At 43.4% G+C, this 21,970-nt stretch overlaps 1 protein-coding gene across 1 annotated transcript in view; it reads left to right on the forward strand.

Moving 5' to 3' along the window:
* The window catches only part of RBM33 (RNA binding motif protein 33), a 122,109-nt gene that overhangs the window by 89,773 nt on the left and 10,366 nt on the right, over positions 1 to 21,970 (forward strand). The window contains exon 17 of the mRNA XM_038755872.1: positions 178 to 366. Coding sequence (XP_038611800.1) covers positions 178 to 366 — 189 coding nt within the window. The remainder of the gene's footprint in view (positions 1 to 177; positions 367 to 21,970) is intronic.

Below are 21,970 nucleotides of genomic sequence, written 5' to 3' on the forward strand. Positions count from 1 at the left end.
GCCCACTCCTTGTGGGAAACTGGCAGCCAGCCCCTAGCAAGTAGCGCTTGTACCCTGTGAACCACCATGAATTTCAATCAAGCCTCAGAGAATGGCTCACTTGTATACCCCAGTACTTTGGAGATAACAAAAGCTCAAACTTAGTAAATCAAAACCCTGTACTTTTGTTGTTGGCAGGTCATTATGCACGGGAGAGGCAGAGGAGTAGCAGGCCAGATGGGCCGGGGACGCTTGATGCCAAATAAACAGAATCTGCGCGTGGTGGAGTGCAAACCTCAGCCCTGTATTGTGTCAGTTGAAGGGCTTTCTTCATCAACTACTGATGTCCAACTGAAAAACCTGCTGATGTCAGTAGGACCCATTCAGGTAGGTCACCCCGGGTGTATAATTTCTATGCCAAGAGCCTTTCATCCTCAAAGCGAAATTAATTCTGTGATATGAAATGCAGGGATCTTTAGGGTTTGGGGCCCTTGGTTTAAATTAATATATTTGAAAGGAAAAAACATCGTACTTATTATTGTGTGTGACCAGATGAATGCTAGTTGGAACATTTGCCCTGGAGACCGAACGATCTGGGGAATCATCCGATGTGCTAGAATGTGACCATATCATTCATACACAGTAAAAAAAGTATGCCAACTAAATGGCTTTTTTAAAAAATTTAAGCTTTCCAGTCACGTAAAGGGGTACTCAGATTATTTTTCTTTGTAGAGAATCACTTGGAATGGTTTATGTAAATTTAACATGTTATTTTGTACCCAAGGTTGCCCAATTTGAAAGCATACTATGGCGTGTCCTTGGCCTCTTCTCTCAGCCTATGCCCAGAATCAGAATCCTGCACAAGGGCTTGGAAGCGTTTTGAAATGCCCTAGAGGGTGATGTATCTTAGCAAATAACTGTAGCCTCATGCCTGCTGTTGTAGAAAGCAGCAGTCATTTGTGTGTGGATTTTACAACCCTTTCTAATTAGGCTGGATTCAAATGAATTTTACATTTTTAAGGATTCTTTTTTTACAATTGCCACTGTAGCACAGACATTTACTAAAGGTGAGCATCGAGTGAAGCCTCTTGTAAAATTCATGTAATACAATGCTGGGAATACAAACCGGCATTTTAAATACCATGTTCTGAGGTATGTTCTACCATTCAGACGGTTTTACAGTGGATTAAAATTTGGATAGGAATTGGCGGTCACCATGCTATGAATAAAATGTCCTCAATCTTCCATTCACTGGGGGGGCGGGGGGGGTGGCAAGTTGGGATCTCATATCATAAGCAATGCTTTGGTTAACTGTAGAACGCTGGATTCAACTGCTAATCATAGTCCTTTCTATTAGGTGGTGATGGGATAGATTTGCATCATCTTGCCAGGAAAGAAATCAGCACATAGAGTTATTGCCCAGATGATTAGAATTTAGGGTGGCCAGTCATCCAGTTGATTATCAGTGTGGTTTTTTCAGCCAGTCTGTCTCCTGGCCCTGGTTCCTCTCCCCAAGCCCTTCAGTCCCCTTATGCCCAGTATTTTGATTTTTAAGCACCAAGCTGCCATCACTGTCCCCCTTCTAGACTGTGAGCCTGCTGTTGGGTAGGGACCGTCTCTATATGTTGCCAACTTACTTCCCAAGCGCTTAGTACAGGGCTCTGCACACAGTAAGCGCTCAATAAATACGATTGAATGAATGAATGACTGCCACTGCTGAGTTCCACGAGACCCTGGAAGGGGCCCAGAAAGGCCCTGGAGTAACTGGGGAGATCAGGGGTCCCCACCAGAGAAATACTGTAGGTTCGGACGGGCTCCTGTAAAATGGGATATGAGACGTCATTATACTACCCTGTGTGCCAGGCCTGACACAAGTGAATTCCGTGTATTAGTTATGGTATTTACTAAGCACTTACCAGCTGCCAAGTGCTGGGGTGTCTAGGCACAAACTTAACAGGTCGGAAGACAGAATTCATGTCCCACAAGGAGATCGAAATCTAGGTAGAAGAGACAAAGAGAGGTAAAAAGGAATTGCAAACCCACCCCCCCCCCAATAGAATCAACAAACCAAGACAACAATGTCAAGGCTAGTAAAAAAAAAAAAATTAGATCTTGGAGATGGGAATCTCAGACTTCCCACTGCTCTAAGTAAGCAGTCCTTGGTTACAAACCATTGAAACCTCCACAGGTTCTAAAGTTTCTAAATTTCACCCCTTCTAGACTGTAAGCTCCTTGTGGGCAGGGAACTTGTCTATCAACTCTACTATATTGTACTCTCTTAAGTGCTTAGTACAATGCTTTGCACACAGTGAGCACTCAATAAATTTGGTTGATTGATAAAGTTTGTAATGGTTATCGCCCACAAGTAATGTCCTGCAGGCATAGATAGGGTAAGCAGACCCCATAACGCAGAAGGGGACACTCAGTCTCTGCCCACCCCTTTCTGTGCTTTTTATATGCTAGGGCTGGACTGTCAGTGACCATCTTTTGAGTAGTATAAAATGAGTTCTTCCCATTTAACCCATCCAAAAATTTCACATCCTTTAGGTGAACAATATTACCTCCATTTTTGCAATGAAGGTACCTTAGTTCCCGAGGAGTTAAGTAGAGCCAGGTCTAGAAAGGCCAGAGTTTGGAGTTGTACCTATGTAACAATATTCCATCTGGAGTGGGGTCCATTATTTTAGAGCAAAGCTGGAACTTGGACCAAGATCGTATTTTTCTAGTGTTTTTAAAATAGGCTTTTGTTGTGTAGGTTCTCAGTTTGGGGGAAAAGGACTGAGCTCCATTTCCTTGTGGCTTTGAACTGTTAATTACTCTGTGGGTTCATTGTTTTTCCAACCCATAAATTGTCATTGACAAGTAGTCCTATTCAGACTTGGTTAGCCCAGCACTGTGATTTGCTACAATTGTGAAGGGCAGAAGTGAATTGAGCAGCATCTGGGGCCCTCTCCTACGAGTACGTTTTGGAGGTCAGTCCTGGAAGCTTAGCAGATTGAAAACAGTTAAGTTATGGAACTGGAGAGTTCAGTCTGCGGGAAGGGAGCAGACATCATTTTTAGCATTTTCGGGACATAGCTTAACCTTAATCCAAATATACAAACAAGCACTTCCAGCCAACCTGGCTCCGGGGGCCGTACTTCCACCAAGCCCTCTCCCCCTGATTTTGTTCCCCCTTCCCCACGCCCTTCAGATTCTTGGGCTGAAAACAAATCGAAACCTTTCCTTTACAGTTCATTCGTTAGACATCAGAGGGCAAAGTTGTAGGGGTGTGGAGAATCGCTAAGAAAAAAAAGCTCTAGTTTGAAAAATATCTATTCCTTCTCCCTCCCAGCTATAAAGGTTCAGTGGGCCTGGCCCAAGGAGCTCTGGAATGACAAATCTTGCTCTCTCTTTGAATGCAGCTTCTGCTGCATTTCCCCCACCCCCCAGGGTACAGAGTAGTTGCTCTCATTCTCTGTCAGGTCCAGACTTAGGGGGCTTTAAAAGTAGGATTTTAAAGAATTTTTGTAGGTATAAATTTACCTAATTTAAGTAGCTTGCACAAACTTCTGGAAATGTGTATTTGATCAACAGTGCTCAAATTACAATGAGCCGCATATAACCCCATCGGTCATCCCACCGCGGCTTGGAATGGGGAAGCCATGGCGTTTCTTGGGCGGCTCCCCCAGGTGCCACTCAGATCTGGCCTGTATATTGAGCGGTGGCAGTTTTACTTCTCCAAATAGTGTGGCTCAGCAGAGGACTGCTAGAGATAGTCTGTGCCCAATCAAGTCCTGCTGACCCCTGACTTTCATTCTGAGAGTGTGGTTTGTGCAGAGCAGACACAGTAGGGGCACAATGCCAGTGTGGCTCTATAACAATAATAATAATAATGTTGGTATTTGTTAAGCGCTTACTATGTGCAAAGCACTGTTCTAAGCGCTGGGGTAGATACAAGGTAATCAGGTTGTCCCACGTGGGGCTCACAGTCTTCATCCCCATTTTACAGATGAGGGAACTGAGGCCCAGAGAAGTTAAGTGACTTGCCCAAAGTCACACAGCTGACAAGCGGCGGAGCCGGGATTTGAACCCTTGACCTCTGACTCCAAAGCCCAGGCTCTTTCCACTGAGCCACACTGCTTCCCCTAACACCCTATTTCCCATCAACACCCGTTTCCTTTGTTCCTTGTCCTCACCCCTCACCCTGAACTGGCTTATCTGACTTGCAAAAAGTGGACAGTTTGATCGTAGAATTGGGGGCTGGCTCCATCATCTCCATTCTAGGTAGTGAACTCTTCAGCTCGGTATGGTTTTGAAATGATTTCTTTTTTTTTAATGACCTTTGCTCATTGTGGGCAGGGAACGTGTCTGCCAACTCTGTTGCATTGTACTCTCCAAAGTGCTTAGTGCAGTGCTCAGTAAATATAATTGATGAATTTGTTAGGCACTTATGTGCCAGGCCTTGTACTAAGCGCTGGGGTAGATTCAGGATAATCGGGTTGGACACAGTCCACGTCCCACATGAGGCTTACAGTCTTAATCACCATTTTACAGATGAGAAAATTGAGGCACAGGGAAGTTAGAGAAGCAGTGTGGCTCAGTGGAAAGAGCCACTGTGGACAGGGGAAGGTATAGTAAACCCATCCTTAAAGGGAAACATAGGGAAGGGCAAAATAGAGGTTTTGGGTAATGTTCTTTTCACACAGGAAGAGGCATTTCTGGCAAAAAGATCTAGGAGCAGGAGAGGACGAGAGAGGGCTGAGCTTTTTGGAAGTTCAGGGAGAGATTGCAGGTGCTGAATTGTACTTTGAAGGTAGTTTATAACAGAAATGGGAAGGCTTCCCATTTCTAGAAAGGATCTTTTGGAGTCAGAGGTCATGGGTTCAAATCTCGGCTCCGCCGCTTGTCAGCTGTGTGACTTTGGGCAAGTCACTTAACTTCTCTGTGCCGCAGTTACCTCCTCTGGAAAATGGGGATTAAGACTGTGAGCCCCCTTTGGGACAACCTAATTGCCTTGTAACCTCCCCAGTGCTTAGAACAGTGCTTTGCACATAGTAAGCATTTAATAAATGCTATTATTATTATTATTATTATTATTATTATTATTATTATTATTATTATTAAGTGACTTGCCCAAGGTCACAATTGGCAGAGCTGGGGTGAGAATCCTGGGTCCTTTGACTGCTAGGCCTGTGTTCTTTCAACTAGGCCATGCTGCTTCTCTTGGGCATAGTGAGCTAGAACTGTATTTTGAATATATGACAGTAAGTACCAGCTTTTCAGTAAAGAACTGCCAGGCTTTTGTAGATAGAGAAGGCAAAATGTGTCCATATAATGGACTATATAAGTTACAGCTCATTTCTCCTTTTGCTTCTTTTGGGTTTTAGCACGATCTAGTGTTCAGTTAGGATAATAGCAAGTTTATTCACACTGAGACATGGAACCCTGACCCTCTTTAAGACACAGTTCTTAACTGAAAATCTTAGCAACAGTTGAGATGCCCCTCTATCTTAGTCTTTTGTTACCCGGGTTTTACTCGTGTGATGTAAGAACTCTTCTTACTAAGAGCCCAGAAAGGAAAGTGAAAAGAGACAGCTAATATGGCTGTCACTTTAAACAAACCATTCTGGAAGCAAGAATAGAAATCAGTCAGAGCACTGTGCCTAACGTTGGTAGATATGGTCTCTGCCCAAATGGAAGGAGCATGGCCTAGTGGATAATACACTGTATATATGTATATATACATATATATACACAGCACCTGTATATATGTATATATGGTTGTACATATTTATTACTCTATTCATTTATTTATTTTACTTGTACATTTCTATCCTTCTTATTTTATTTTGTTGGTATGTTTGTTTCTGTTCTCTGTCTCCCCCTTTTAGACTGTGAGCCCACTGTTGGGTAGGGACTGTCTCTATGTGATGCCAATTTGTACTTCCCAAGCGCTTAGTACAGTGCTCTGCACATAGTAAGCGCTCAATAAATACGATTGATTGATTGATTAATAATAATAATAATGGCATTTATTAAGTGCTGACTATGTGCAAAGCACTGTTCTAAGCGCTGGGGGCGTTACATGGTGATCAGGTTGTCCCACGGCGGGGCACACAGTCTTCATCCCCATTTTACATATGCGGTAACTGAGGCCCAGAGAAGTTAAGTGACTTGCCCAAAGTCACACAGCTGACAATTGGCAGAGCCGGGGTTTGAACCCATAACCTCTGACTCCAAAGCCCGGGCTCTTTCCATTGAGCCACGCACAGGTCTGGGAGCCAGAGGACTTGGGTTCTCATCCTGGCTGTGCCATTTTCCTGCTGTGTGGCCCTGGGCAAGTCACTTAACTTCTCGTTGCCTCAGTTTCCTCATCTGTAAAATGGGGATTCAAGACCCCTTCTCCTTCCGACTTAGATTGGGAGCCCCATTTGGGACAGGTTCTTTGTCTGCCCTAATTATCTTGTATCTACCCCAGCGCATAGAACAGTGCTTGAAACATAGTAAGTGCTTAACAAGTACCGTAAAAAAATTAGAAAAGAAAAAATAAGGAGCTTACAGTCTAGAAGAGAAGCTTATCCTCAAATATTAATTTTCCAGGTTCATCTCTGTCCCTTTATGCCTTAACAGTGTAATTTTCCAAAAAGATTTCAGTGTGAACATTTATTCCATGCCTTCCCATTTCTGTTATAAACTATCTTCAAAGTACAATTCAGCACCTGCAATCTCTCCCTGAACTTCCAAAAAGCTCAGCCCTCTCTCGGGCTCTCCTGCTCCTAGATCTTTTTGCCAGAAATGCCTCTTCCTGTGTGAAAAGAACATTACCCCAAACTCCTATTTTGCCCTTCCCTATGTTTCCCTTTAAGGATGGGTTTACTATACCTGCCCCTGTCCACAGTAGCACTTAGTGCTAACTTCTGCCCTTTCACCTTATATCTCCTCTTCTCTTTTCGGAAAAATAATGTTACTCAGATAGCCCGACAGCTGAAAATCCCTTCCAGCAATGACCGGATATCGGGAATTTTGGGTCTTTGAACTTGTGCTCCTTGTGTATGACTGTGTATTTCATATCTACATAAATAACTTTGCAGATCAAGATAACCTCAAGCCCCGTACTGGTTTTACTAGCCGTTTACTTCCACTCTACTGGGACGGGAGAGCCAAAGATAGAGTCAACAGCATTGGGTGACAGATAGGTAGGATCCACACGTGCAGAGCTAGCCTCCAGTGGATTTGTTCAACTTCCCACCCTGCCATAGTCAATCAGTAAATTAAGTGCCTACAGTGCTTAGAGCACTTTATTACAGTGACAGTCTAAGTCTCCCTCCTTCAGATTAGGATTGGCCTGGTCCCCAGAGACCAGAGCTTCATTGGTAAAAATCATCTCTTTCCCCCCACCACTCCACCCACCCATTTCTATGATATTCGTTGCCTTGTCTCCAGAGACCAGCTCCTCACTGGTAAAAGTCCCTTTTGTGGGGACGGGGGTGATAATGTATGGTGTTGGTTAAATGTTTATTATGTGCCAGACATTGTTCTAAGCTCTGGGTTAGCTACAAGCTAAACAGGTTGGGCACAGTCCATGTCTCACATGGAGCTCACAATCTTAATCTCCATTTTACCGATGAGGTAACTGAGGCACAGAGAAGTTGTGACTTTCCCACAGTCAAACAGTAGTCAAGTGGCAGAGCCGGGATTAGAACCCAGGTCCTTCCGACTCTCAGGCCCGTGCTCTATCCACTGGGCCACACTACTTCTCAAGGCTCCTCCCTTGTCTTGAGAGGCCCAGCGAAAAAGTAGCCCAGTATTAGTGAGGCTGAAATCTAGACCCAGGGATGTCTTGAATCGGTACTCATTTGCAAAATCAAATGCTTGAAAACTTCATATTTTAATGCCATGTTACAGTGTTAATTGCTAAGGTCCAACTTCAAAAGTTTTTATTAGAAAAGCGGAGAGACGGGGTGCTTTCTTAAACTTGATTTAGGCCAAAAAACAGATAAGTCAAAGATGAGGTAAAACTAATTGACGTGGTATGAGATTCTTTAAAATTATTTGGAGAAAATTGGGCCCAAGGAGTAAATCACTCCCCACTTGCACAGCTCTTTTACGAGGATGATTAATAATAATAATAATAATAATGGCATTTATTAAGCACTTACTATGTGCAAAGCACTGTTCTAAGCACTGGGGAGGTTACACGGTGATCAGGTTGTCCCACGGGGGGCTCACAGTCTTAATCCGCATTTTACAGATGAGGGAACTGGAGCACAGAGAATCAATCAATCGTATTTATTTGTTAATGGCAATATTATTAATATTGCAAGAGTTGATGTGGGGTCTAATAATGATGAACTCTGCTGTTTAAATTATTATGCAAAGATAGTTTGCTAGAGGGAAATGGAAAGTTTAACTTTAAATTCCAAGTAGCGTAACTGTGCAATTAATCAATTTTGTGTGTATTTTCCTAGCACCTGTATTTGGAATCCAACAGGCAGGACCTAGGAAAGTAAGTTTTTAGGTTATTTTACCGTCGTAATAAGAAAAGACAGCCAAATCTTGGTTTTCTGTGGCAATGGGAGTCAGGCAGAGCAAGGATAATTGAAATCTGTATCGTAGAGCATTCCAATTGGTCCCATTGCTCTTGAAACTAATTGATTTTACATGACGTTCTTTAAAATTTATTTGGAGAAAAAATAAGTTTCTGCCTAGGAATCCAAAAGTGAATATTGGCCAATACCCCCCGCAACCCAGCCTGTCCCCACATGGCTGCCAAACCAAACCGATGGTTTTGAGTTTTGATTCAATCAATCAATCAATCGTATTTATTGAGCGCTTACTGTGTGCAGAGCACTGTACTGAGTGCTTGGGAAGTACAAGTTGGCAACATATAGAGACAGTCCCTTCCCAACAGTGGGCTCACAGTCTAGAAGGGGGAGACAGAGAACAAAACCAAACGTATTAACAAAATAAAATAAATAGAATAGATATGTACATTCGTTTTTTTTCCTCTGCTTTTTTGGGCAGGTATGTTACTGAGCAGTTATCATGCCAAAAGGCAGGTGAAATACCTGCATGGGGTCTGAATAATCCACAAAATAGGTGCCCAACCCCTGAATAATTAAGAGTTACTGTCAAGAATGCTGAGCCCGAGTTCTAGAGTGACCTACAATTCAGAATGGAATCTCTTAACATGTGTGAACCTAAATGCCCAAAAAAGCTTTTTTGGCACTAAATGAAAGCCAAATTTTTTAAACATACTGTTGTTAAATCCTGGCCTCATTTTGTCTTTCTAGGCAAATACCATTATAACCATTTTAAGCAAGTGCTTAGTACAGTGCTCTGCACACAGTAAGCACTCAATAAATACGATTGAATTGAATCCAGAACCAATTGGTTCTGGATTTGAAAGAATAATTTAACTGCCCCACAATTGGTGCAGATGTAAATTATTTGAAGATGCTTTTTGAAGCGGATCTAAACTGAGTTTTCTAGCATATTCAAATCAAATTAAAATTTAGGGCAGGTTTTTTTCCCCTCCTTGTAATCAGGCTTGCAAAGAGTCTGAAGTTAGTCTGAATCTCTCCCGTCCTAATTCTTACCGGAAGACACAAGTGGCTGCTTATTGGATCAGCTAGCCATTTTTTTTTTATAATGGCATTTATTAAGCGCTTACTATGTGCAAAGCACTGTTCTAAGCGCTGAACATTTATGCTCCATAGGTTAAAGTTACCAGCTAGGACACTTTCAAGTGTTGGTATTTGAGTGTCTGTACAATGCGGTATTTCCACTCATTTGTATTATAAATAGAAATGCAGGGAAGAAATTTTCTCCATACTTTTGCTTGGCTAATTCATGCCTTTTTGACATGTGAACTTAAATAGAAATTCAGTTTAGTGGAAAATGTTTTCTGAACATCTGACACCGTGTAAAATGATTATCAATGCTAGTTACATTTGTAATGAAATATCACCACCTTCAAATCACTAAAATGTATAAAATACTTGTGTCTTCATTTCCAGTTGCTAAAACGTAGAGGTCGTAGGAGGCAACAGTAGTATTTTTTAAGCACCCACTGTGTGTGAAGCACTGTACTAAGTGCTGGATAAGAATTAGACATGGTCCCTGGCCCTCAAGGGGCTCACAATCTAAGTAGGTCACAGGTCATTTTAGCTTAATATCAAGATGGCCTTGCTTGATTTTTGTCCTGGAAGTTGTTTAAAAGGTATGAAACCCATGTGCCAAGTGTGACTTTGAGTGGATCATTGCCACGAAGTCCTAACATCCCCTAAAATAAATTGGTTCTAAATATCTTAAGGGTATTAGTTCAAATAGTAGTATATGTCAGATTATTTGGTGGCTAAATCTAGCTTCTTCTTTCTTTTAATTGATCGGAACAGGAGGCTGGAGCCTAACACAAGGGGAGACTCTCCTGCAGTAGGTGGGACAAAGAAACCTAACGTTGTTGTGAGGATCAGTTATTAGCTAAAGAGCTGAAGATGGCTCAGGAAGGGGAAAGCAGCCAGAGGCAGAGAACAGGCATGGATGCAGCTGACTGAATATTTGTTCCTTTTCCACATTTTCTCTCTAGTTGTGATTGTACCGCTCCCACCCCTCCACCCCCCACTTTTAAATTAAAAAGATGATTCGTTTATTCCATCTCAGAGCTGAGCCAATGTATCACTCATGTATTGTTCCTGCTGGAAAAAAAAAGGTCAAAAGTTTTTCTTTGTACAACTTTTATTTCTTGAAGGCCTTTGTCAACCATAATTTGCTTTAATTGTAGTGACTCTCTTCACTGCCTTTGGGACTTCTTTATTTGTGATCAAAATTAAGCAGAAACAAACTAAATGGGGCTTTTCTTTTCACAAAAACAAATACATTTGATAGAATCCCACTTTAAGTATTTTGCTTAAAAATTCATGTTCTTGTTCATCAGTGGTGTAAAAAATTGGAATACCTAAGGTTAAGTAGCATTTTTTCATGTTGTTATTAAAAATGAAAAGTCTATCAAAATGTGAGCCGCTTTGTTATGTTCCTGAGGTAAATGCCAATGTCTGTTTCAGGATAAGAAAACAAACAACTTAGCTGGTATCATAAAGAATCTCCATTTCACCCAATTAGCTGCTCCAGTGTTTTACACTGTCAGTAGTGTTTTACAAGTGTCAGACAAACTGTTTGGTTTTTGGTATTCTTGAGAGGGTACAAAAAGTTCCAAAAAGTATTGTGGTCTGGTACGTTAAAAACTTGAAGGTCCAAGTGACCGCTGTCTGTTCTGTATCTTAACTGATTGGAACAACAAAAATTATTCAAAGTGGGTGAACCCATTTTAACAGACTTGGGAATGGTATAGCTCAATTCATAGTTTTTGGAGACTCTCCTTGTGCTATTTGAAGCCATTAAAATCTATTTTTGTGAGTCTTTTCATAGAATCAATCAACCATATTTACTGAGTGGTTAGTATATGCAGGGACCTGTACTAAGCTCTTGGGAGAGTACAACACAACAATATAACAGACACATTCCCTGCTCACAGTGAAGTTATAATCTAGAGGGGGAGACAGGTATCAAACAATCAATCAATCAATCGTATTTATTGAGCGCTTACTGTGTGCAGAGCACTGTACTAAGCACTTGGGAAGTAAAAATTGGCAACATATGGAGACAGTCCCTACCCAACAGTGGGCTCACAGTCTAAAAGGGGGAGACAGAGAACAAAACCAAACATACTAACAAAATAAAATAAATAGAATAGATATGTACAAGTAAAATAAATAAATAAATAGAGTAATGAATATGTACAAACATATACATATATACAGGTATTAATGTATAATAATTAATATGATGGAGATGGGGAGACAGCTGGAGGGAGCCGTAGGCTCAAGGGACGTTTTTTTTTAGGATAGGAGAGACGTGAGCATGTTTGAAAGCAGTGAAGAAGAAGCCATTGAAGAGCCAACAGTTTAAGGTGATGCTCAGGGAGGGAAGAAAGGAGGGGGCAAGGGTTTTGATGAGGTGCAGAGGGATGGGGTCAGATGTGCAGGTGGAGGGGGTGGATTTTGAGAGAAGGCAGGAGATTTCCCCTAGAAATACTTCTGGGAAGGATGGGAGATTTGAAGAAGGAGCAGGAGAGGGAGGGATTGAGAGAAGATAGAAGATGCCAAAGGCTATGGTAAATTGTTAACCATTTGAATTTTCTATAGAAATGCTTATCTGATTGTAGATTGAGACTAAAAACTGCATCCTTTCTCATAAAGGTTATGGACAATTGTAAGTTAACTATAGCTCACTACTCTAATAAAAAAAACCCTTGAAACTTTCCAAATCTAGTGGAAAGAAATGAGTGTAGGTGATGTGATGGGAAGAAGCATTAAGTCACTGGGATGCACTGACATTACCACAACTGAGAGCATTATTAAATGCATTGATGAATTCTCTTCAGCAACCCATTTTTTTCTTTCTTTTTTTTTGAAAGACTGAAAAAAATATCTAGCCTGTGAAACATTGCTGCCCTCATTAAAGCTTTGAGTAGAGAGACTTAAAGCAAAGTGTGTATCACTCTAAAATCCCTTCTTGTCCTCTTTTGGGCCCCTCTATTTTAAAGGCAGCAGGGCAGGTTTACTTCTGCCCTCCAGTTTCTGCCGTATGTGTCAGAAACCTCACTGGTGGGGCTGACGGGAATAAGAGCTCAGTGGCCACAGCCCTGCTAGCCCCTGTGACACGAGAAGTTCAGATGCTGGGTTGTCAGCAGGGGAGAGGTTGAGAATTTCCAGGGCCAACTCTAGTTTGCAAGTGTCACCTTTCTTTGGATTTTTTTTAATGGTATTTAAGTGCTTACTCTGTGCCAGGCACTTTCCTAAGCTCTGGGGAAGGTACAAGACAGTCAAGATGGGCACAGTTCACGTCCCACGTGGAGCTCACAGTCTTAATCCCCGTTTTACAGATGAGGTAACTGAGGCCCAAAGAAGTTAAGCGACTTGTCCAAGATCACACAGCAGACAAGTGACGGAGCCGGGATTTAGAACCCGGTTCCTTCTGATTCCCAGGTCCGTGCTTTATCCATTAAGCCATGCTGCTTTCTACTATCTTGGAGACCCCCAGTGCTGTTGCATTAAGCCCTATGGCACGTGCCCTGCTCAGGTGGCAGGGCCTAGCTGTGGGCCCAGAACCCTGAAATAGGAGCCCTGGAAGCTGGGTGGGGTGTGAGTGGCATTTCTTCCCAGACCCCACAGCCAGGGAAGAGGGGCAGCTCCTGTAGGGCAGCCAAAAGCAGCAGCTTCATCCCCGTTATCCCCTCTGCTCTTCCGACCCCTGGCACCCAGCACACAAGGAACAGCCCCGCTTGGAGTTAATTTCAACCTCAGCCAGTGGTGGCCATTTGCTGGAGAAAAGCTTGTATTTTAAAAATTTAAAAAAGCTCCCAACTCTCCCACTGTAATATGTTAGTGGGTGGCAAGAAAACTCAATTTGCCGTGCTGAAGTTTTTAGAACTATAGGAAAGACTTTTCCCAAAAACACATCAGGGCTTTAATTTCTTATGGGAACTAGACTTCAGCTCGGACTCTGATCTGAGTTTTCAGTACTAATATAATTCAGTGTAGCAAAGAGTGATGTGATTCTCGAATGATTGCCAAAGTGGGATTCCCTTTAGCTTGCAACTGGCTGTTTCCAGTTATACAATTAGAATAATATATTTAAAATCAAAGTCAGTTTAAGTAGTATATCACCTTTTATGAATCCTTATTCCTCTATATAGATATAGGTCTGTGCACGCGCGCACACACACACATGTACGTTTTACAATAAACCTTGATTAAGGGTGGTTTAGTTATAACTCAAATTTCTAATAATAATGTTGGTATTTGTTATGCGCTTACTATGTGCAAAGCACTGTTCTAAGTGCTGGGGGGATACAAGGTGATCAGGTTGTCCAATGGGGGGCTCACAGTCTTAATCCCCATTTTACAGATGAGGTAACTGACTACGTTATGCAGAAAATCAAATTATACCTTAAAACTGAATTATTCCCAAGGTTGAGAAAGGTGGCAAAGAACTCTGAATTATACAATCTCACCCTTTTATATATTGGAGGTCAAGCAGAGGGATCTTTAGGGTCAGGTTTACCTGTGGGCCCCTTGTCATTCACAAGCCTGCTGAAACCCAAAGAAGTCACCCATAAGGTACTTAAATTTGGTCAAAATCAATTCCAGAGAAAGGGAGAAAACATAGAAAGAAGTAGCAAGTGAAGATATAGAACCGTGATAGTGAGTCGAGAGTTTGCTAAGAGAAATGGGGAGAAATAAAGGGCAGAGGAATGTTACAGAAAATTGGATTAGTGACTCAAACACCCTCCATAACCTAGAACCCCTCAGAGGGGTTCTTTTCTTGCCTGAGTTACCAAAATTGTGTTAAAAAAATAAACTGTGTGGTCATCTCAGTTGGCTTTTAAAAGACAATCTCTGAAGGCTTTGTTTCATGGTCTTGATGCAAGGGAGGAAAGTAAAATTCAGTCTATCAGTTAGTGGTATTTACTGAATACCTACTTACTGTGTTCTGAACACTGCACTAAGGGCCAAGGAGCCAGGCAGAGGCATTGGCTTCACTTAGCAATATTCTGGCAGAAGGTCAGGTGCTAGAAAGAGTTGCCTCGTGCCTTTGCACTTCTATAAAAATAATTTTACATTACTTTTCATAGTCTCTGTTTAGCTTTAAGAGTTCAGTATGCCTTGCCTTTCCCCGGTTGAGCATTTCTTATGTTCTTCTATAGGAGGAATCCACATACTGCTGCAGCCCTTGCAGCATTTGCCTTCTAGGCAAATGAAGAAACAGCAATAACTGACGCTGGTGTTCTCTTCTGACCCTTGGAAATGTCTCCGTCCAGGAGCCACAGGGGCAGAGGGGGAATGCCCTGTGATGCCCTGCCAGAAGCAGAGAGAAAAATAAAAGTACAAGAAGTAAAGACTGATGGGAGGCAGAGAATTGTGAACCGGGGAGAAACATAAAAGTGAAAAAGGCAGAAGGGGACCTTCCCTAGTAGCTGAGGTTGCCGGATAGATCCTCACCCTTATTCTCTAAACAAGCTGGAAAGAGATGCTGAGCTAAGTCTTGTAGTGCCCTCCTCTAGCACGACAACAACAGGCTGAGAAAGAAAGACTTGAGATTAGATGGGGTGGCAAGAAAGAGAGGTAGGGAGGAGACTGGATATTGGACGGACACCTTGAAAGAGAAGGGGAGGGCCCTCCTCCAGAGTACAGTTTGGTGCTGCGCATCAAAATGCATTCATCTCCTTAGAGAGGGCACATTGCCGAATGAAAGGCAGAGCTTTCCATGTTCTTCCCACAATTTACTAACAGATTGGGTACATAGGCTAACAGAGCTTGAGAGGCTCCTGTCAGTGTCAGGCCCTTTTCTCACCAAACCTCCATCCCCAGGAGTGAGACTGAGACTCGGCAGTGTCCCGTGGAACCCTCGATAAAGCAGAACCCACCACCTCCTTGGGAAAGTACAATACAACGATGGACACTTTCCCAGTCCACCACAAGCTTACAGTCTAGAGGGACTCCGTGGCCATCACATTTGTAATGTTTTCGCCACACTACAACTGAAAAAGTAGAAACCATCTGACTCATCTTTAGAATGATGACCGATTTTCCAGTCTTATCAAAGCTGTTTAATTTTGTGCCCTTGAATCATTTTATTTCTATATGATGACTTTGTTAGAGAAGCAGCAAAAGTCAATTTTATACATGGTCAACTTTTTTGGAAATGTTTGAGTATTTTTGCAGCTCCTGTGGTCATGGTTACTGATAGGGTTTTTTATGGTTATTAAAGTCCGAAGGGCACAGATTTTTTACGGCAAAACTTCCTTCTGATATTTTCCAAGGGGCCAAACTTTTTTTTTTCAATTATGTTTGCTCTGTGGGCCATTGTTCCTGGATTTTAAGAATAAATGCCACATCGACAATCAGAAGTTTATTGGAATAAAGTTGGCTATTGACTTTTTTCATCAGTCAGTTTTTTCCGGTACAAGTTAAACTGAGAAATTTAATTTCCTGTTGTTTAAAAAAAAGTCTTTGTGTTGTGGGGAAAATGAAAAATTGCCATCCTCAGTGGACTCTGGACTTAATACTTAGAAAGCCTCTTCAGGTGGCCCGGTTTCCACACTCACAGGGATCACCCCTCTACCATCAAGACCCCAGAAAGCTGCCTTTGTTCAAGGGCGATCAGGGGAGGGTGAGTAGGTAGGACCAGCCATGTTTCCATGTCTCAGCATCTTTGCCTGTTGCCCTTCGTGCCCCCCAAATAGTTTAGAATCCTGCTTGCCGGGAGGATTAGGGGTCTCCCAGGGTACGGAGCCTGAAGCTATCAGGATGTGGTGGAAGATGAAGTGTCAGGGGCATTCTAGTGGTTGTAGTTCAGTTCTTTAAACCCCTTGCCTGCACCAGTGCGGGCCCAGAACATCCCCGAGAGACTGTCTTGTCACCCAGAGTACCAAACCTAACTCTTTAATTAGGTGAACAGTCAGAATATACCAGTTTCCATGGTAATAATAATGGTACGTAAGCACTTTGTGCCAAGCATGGTACTTAGACCTGGGATAGATACAAGACAATCAGATTGGAAAACAGTGCCTGTCCCCCATGGGACTCAGAGTCCAAGTAGGAGGCAGTAAAATTTTACATGCGAAGAAACCGAAGGGTAGTGAGGTTGTGACTTGCCAGGGTGAATGGCCTTCATGAGATGTCCTTAACTAGGGAGAATGTTATAACCAAACCCCTCTTCTGGGACTTAACGTAACTGAAACATCAAGTTCCTCATGGAAGGTGTAAAAGCACCAGGTTCCTGACATACAAAGAGTCAGGTCAATAGGCAGCTTTGTTTAAAGAGAAACCAGCAATGGTAATATTGTACTATAGGTTGTATAATTAATAATAATAATTATAATGGTACTTGTTAAGCACTTACTATGTGCCAAGGACTGGGGTAGATACAAGTTAATCTGGTTGGACACGGTCCCTGTCCCACATGAGGCTCACACTCTTAATCCCCATTTTATAGATGAGGTAACTGAGGCCCAGAGATGATAAGCGACTTGCCCAAGGTCACACAGCAGGCATGTGGTGGAGCTGGGATTAGAACCCAGGTCCTTTCGACTCTCAAGCTCATGCTTTATCCACTAAGCCAAGCTGCATGTATTCTCCCAAGCAGTACAGTGCTCTGCAGATAGTAAGTGCTCAATAAATGTGATGGATTGGTAAGGCATTTGCATCCATTGCATTCAGTGTAAGCAAACACAGTCCTGATCTACTGATGAATCTGGAAACCACGCACCTTGAACATATTCCAATTCTAAGGGAAATGGATTCGCCGAACATTTCCTGTCTGGGGGCGGGGGGTTAAACGGGACTACTCAGAATCCTCAGAGCTCCTGAGCCATAGTGGTTGTGCTTCCATACCCAGAAAAGCATGAATTCCTCCTGATAGGGGCCAACCACGTGATGAAACTGCAAAGCGCCACTGTCTCTGTTACGGTATCATCATCATCATCATCAATCGTATTTATTGAGCGCTTACTGTGTGCAGAGCACTGTACTAAGCGCTTGGGAAGCACAAGTTGGCAACATATAGAGACAGTCCCTACCCAACAGTGGGCTCACAGTCTAAAAATATGCGAATATCATCGTATATTCCCCAAAGTACTTATCTGCCCCAGAAGTAATACTGTGTAGTTCTGCGTGCCAGGGAAGCTTCGACCCTGGAGACCCCACTCCTGCACCCAATGACTCCCACCACCTCCTGCTTCTGGTGTCCAAACCCAGAAGGGACGTCCCAAAGTCAGTCAAGCAGCATTTAATGCCCTCTGTGCAGAGCACTATCCTGGGTCTTGCCCTCAAGAAGCCTAAAATGGGAACTTAAAATATTTTCAGTTGTTACTTGAAGGTTGGCCCAGAGATCCTGGCTGACTCACCCCCGAGGGCTCACTGCAGTTGCCCCACATACGCTCCCTTCTTCAGAGACTCTGACCAGTAATTCCTGTGCAGAAATGGTTTGGCACTAGGATTAATAGGCTTTTTTAGAAATTCCCAGGCTTACATGTCAGTCTTGACACTAGAGAAGCAGTGTATCCTAGTGGAAAGAGCACAGGCTTGGGAGTCAGGGGACGAGAGTTCTAATCCCGGCTCCACCACTTGTCTGCTATGTGATCTTGGGCAAGCCTCTTAATTTTTATGTGCCTCAGTGACCTCACCTGTAAAATGGGGATTAAGACTGTGAGCCCCATGTGTGACAACCTGATTACCTTGTACCTACCCCAGCACTTAGAACAATGCTTGGCACATAGTAAGCGCTTAACAAATACCATCATTATTATTATTATCATAAAATTCCACAGGAGATGGGCCCTGAGAGATGGTAGTAACAGAGAGGACAGTCTCTGGCAAAGTTGAGACTAGTCAATCAATCAATAAATCATATTTATTGAGCACTTACTGTGTGCAAAGCCCTGTATTAAGCACTTGGGAGAGTAGTCCCAAGTCTCCTGATTCCCAGAGCTGGGCTCTTTCCACTGGACCCTCAGCAGGGCTGAGAACGATATGACATACAATTTCAAAATAAATGGCATCTTTAAAGCTGCTCTCTGAGAGACATCTGTTTAGGATTAAGTTAGATAAGATTCAGCTTATTAAATAGATGAACTCATCCTCAGTAGAGAGCGGAGGGGTTTTTTTAATGCAATGAGCTTTCCAAGGGTAGGAAGTCAGTAGAAAAGTGATAGGGTGGCATCCTGAATAGTCCTTATTCTATAAAGGACTGGACAACTTTTTTAGAGGACAGTAAATGCTGTTTTCTCCCAGTGTCCTTCATGCCATATAAATCAGGGGTTGAACAGGTGAGCGGCATTTTATTCTGCTTTTATGCATCATCTCCCAGGTCATGACTGCAACTGCCAGGCATATTTGGGGGAAAGAATTTTAGGACGTGAATCAGCATGGAGCAAGTCAAACTGTAAGCCAAGGCTGGCACAGTGGTATGTGGCCCCTGTGCTGACAAGATTAATGACCCAGGAGCCACATATCACTGGCCCCAGGCTTGTGGGCCAAATTAACACATGGTTTTTGGGCTCTCCTGTCTCCAGCCTGGCTTCTTTAACCTGCTGCCATTCTGGGAGGCCTCGAGGTGGGTTCCAGAGCCTAAGCAGACTGCCGGGATCTCGGCACTTCCAGGCAGTAACTGTCAGTCAGCTGGTCAAGGCTAGAATTGTATCGTCTTGAGAGAGCCCCTCCCTGCATGTCCTCAGTGTGGTGCTTCCTGGGCCTTGCCTATGAATAGGGCAGAAAGTTGTAGGAACACATCCCTGAATCGTTGGCTAGCTAACGAGGTGGATCTTGTCGGGATTATTATTAATAATAATGATGATGGCATTTATTAAGCGCTTACTATGTGCAAAGCACCGTTCTAAGCGCTGGGGAGGTTACAAGGTGATCAGGTTATCCCACATGGGGCTCACAGTGAACATTCTATAAATTTTGGAAGGTCGGTCTCCCCATGAGAACATAAGTAAGGCTATCATTAGGTCAGAACAATTTTCCAGTCAGCCTGGTGTCACCCACAGGGGTCTTGAGACCTACGGTGGTTAGTGAAAGAGCATCTAATTCACCTTTTACCTCTCAATCAGTCAACGATATTTATGGAGTGCTTACTATCAATCAATCAATCAGTCGTATTTATTGAGCGCTTACTGTGTGCAGAGCACTGTACTAAGCTCTTGGGAAGTACAAGTTGGCAACATATAGAGACGGTCCCTACCCAACAGTGGGCTCACAGTCTAGAAGGGGGAGACAGAGAACAAAACAAAGCATTAGGCTAGAATTGTATCGTCTTGAGAGAGCCCCTCCCTGCATGTCCTCAGTGTGGTGCTTCCTGGGCATTGCCTATGAATAGGGCAGAAAGTTGTAGGAACACATCCCTGAATCGTTGGCTAGCTAACGAGGTGGATCTTGTCAGGATTATTATTAATAATAATAATGATGGCATTTATTAAGCGCTTACTATGTGCAGAGCACCAATCTAAGCGCTGGGGAGGTTACAAGGTGATCAGGTTATCCCACATGGGGCTCACAGTGAACATTCTATAAATTTTGGGAGGTCAGTCTCCCCATGCAAACATAAGCAAGGCTATCATTAGGTCAGAACAATTTTCCAGTCAGCTTGGTGTCACCCACAGGGGTCTTGAGACCTGCGGTGGTTAGTGAAGGAGCATCTAATTCACCTTTTCCTCTCAATCAATCAATGATATTTATGGAGTGCTTACTATCAATCAATCAATCAATCATATTTATTGAGCGCTTACTGTGTGCAGAGCACTGTACTAAGCTCTTGGGAAGTACAAGTTGGCAACATATAGAGACGGTCCCTACCCAACAGTGGGCTCACAGTCTAGAAGGGGGAGACAGAGAACAAAACAAAGCATTAGGCTAGAATTGTATCGTCTTGAGAGAGCCCCTCCCTGCATGTCCTCAGTGTGGTGCTTCCTGGACATTGCCTATGAATAGGGCAGAAAGTTGTAGGAACACATCCCTGAATCGTTGGCTAGCTAACAAGGTGGATCTTGTCAGGATTATTAAACATGAACATTCTATAGTGCTATATACTATGTGCATAGCACTTTACCAAGTGCTTGGAAGAACACAATACAACATAGTTGGCAGACATGTTTCCTGCCCACAACAATGAACTTTCCCTTTAGAAGTGGCATTTATTGAGCATCCACTGGATTTGGTGTACAGTGCAATGCATTTCGGAAGTGCAAAACAGTGAAGCCGTAAGTTCCCCGCCCACAAGGAGCTTACACTTTAATGGGGGGGGGGAGGAATATAAGGATATTGACATCCCGCTACTGGCAGCCAGAATGCTGCATGTCATTGAGTTCCATGTTTACCCCTTGGAGTGCAAAGCCTCCCTGTTTGTTAGCCTCTCTCTGTTTCTTGACCCCGGAGCTTCAACTCATCCTAATTCTAATCCTGTAGTCCACTTCACTTCTGTAGTCCTGCAGCCACATTGTCCTCTCCTGGAGAGTGGTCGTTCTTCCCATTCTCCCCCACCAGCAGCTGCCCCTGCCCAGTCCAACTAGTTTTTCTGGGACAAACCCATCCTGCCCTCAGTCCTCCCCAGTCTGAGCCTTGGGTGGGTGGTCCCCGCTAAAGGAGTTGAGGCCCCTTTCTATGGCCATTGATTGACCCACAGCCCCACGGGCTCCCCGGGGATCAGATGCAGCAGCAGGTAAGTGCGGTCTAAATGCAGGGTTTTGCTTTGGACTCATCTTAGCCAAAAAATAAATCGTAAGGAAATGGGGTCCCTCCTCCCCCTTCCAGCTTGCTGTAGCACCCAGGCAATGAACCCAACCAAACCAGACAACATCAGGCTCCGCATCAGCTGCCTCCAGCCCTTCCCCTGGCTGAAGGAACCTGCGGATGTGTTGGTTGGGTCGGACCCATGCAGTGGTCTCCCTTCTGGCAGCACCCACTCTTTCGGTCCTAGAAATGGGGTTTTGAGGATTGGGCAGGAGGATTGGGGAAAGAGGAAGGATGCTTTCTCCCTGTTGGGACAGCTGCAGGGTATGCAGGGAGGATCCCAGTGAGGAGAGGAAATACCGTCAATACTGAGTCCCCTGCCTGGGTTAGGAGCCTAGCTCTGTTCATTTATTCAGTCATGTTTATTGAGGACTTACTTTGTGCAGAGCTTGGGAAAGTACAATAGGACAAAAAAAGACACATTCCCTGCCCATAACGAGCTTAGCCGGATGGCTGTGCTCATCACATTATCATCATCATCATCAATCGTATTTATTGAGCGCTTACTGTGTGCAGAGCACTGTATTAAACACTTGGGAAGTACAAGTTGGCAACATATAGAGACAGTCCCTACCCAATAGCGGGCTCACAGTCTAAAAGGGGGCATCACATCACATCACATCAGGGTGCCGATGGGTTGGGGAAACCTCCTTTCTTGC

This window comes from Tachyglossus aculeatus, chromosome 13 (assembly GCF_015852505.1).
Source record: "Tachyglossus aculeatus isolate mTacAcu1 chromosome 13, mTacAcu1.pri, whole genome shotgun sequence".
NCBI classification, from domain to species: domain Eukaryota; kingdom Metazoa; phylum Chordata; class Mammalia; order Monotremata; family Tachyglossidae; genus Tachyglossus; species Tachyglossus aculeatus.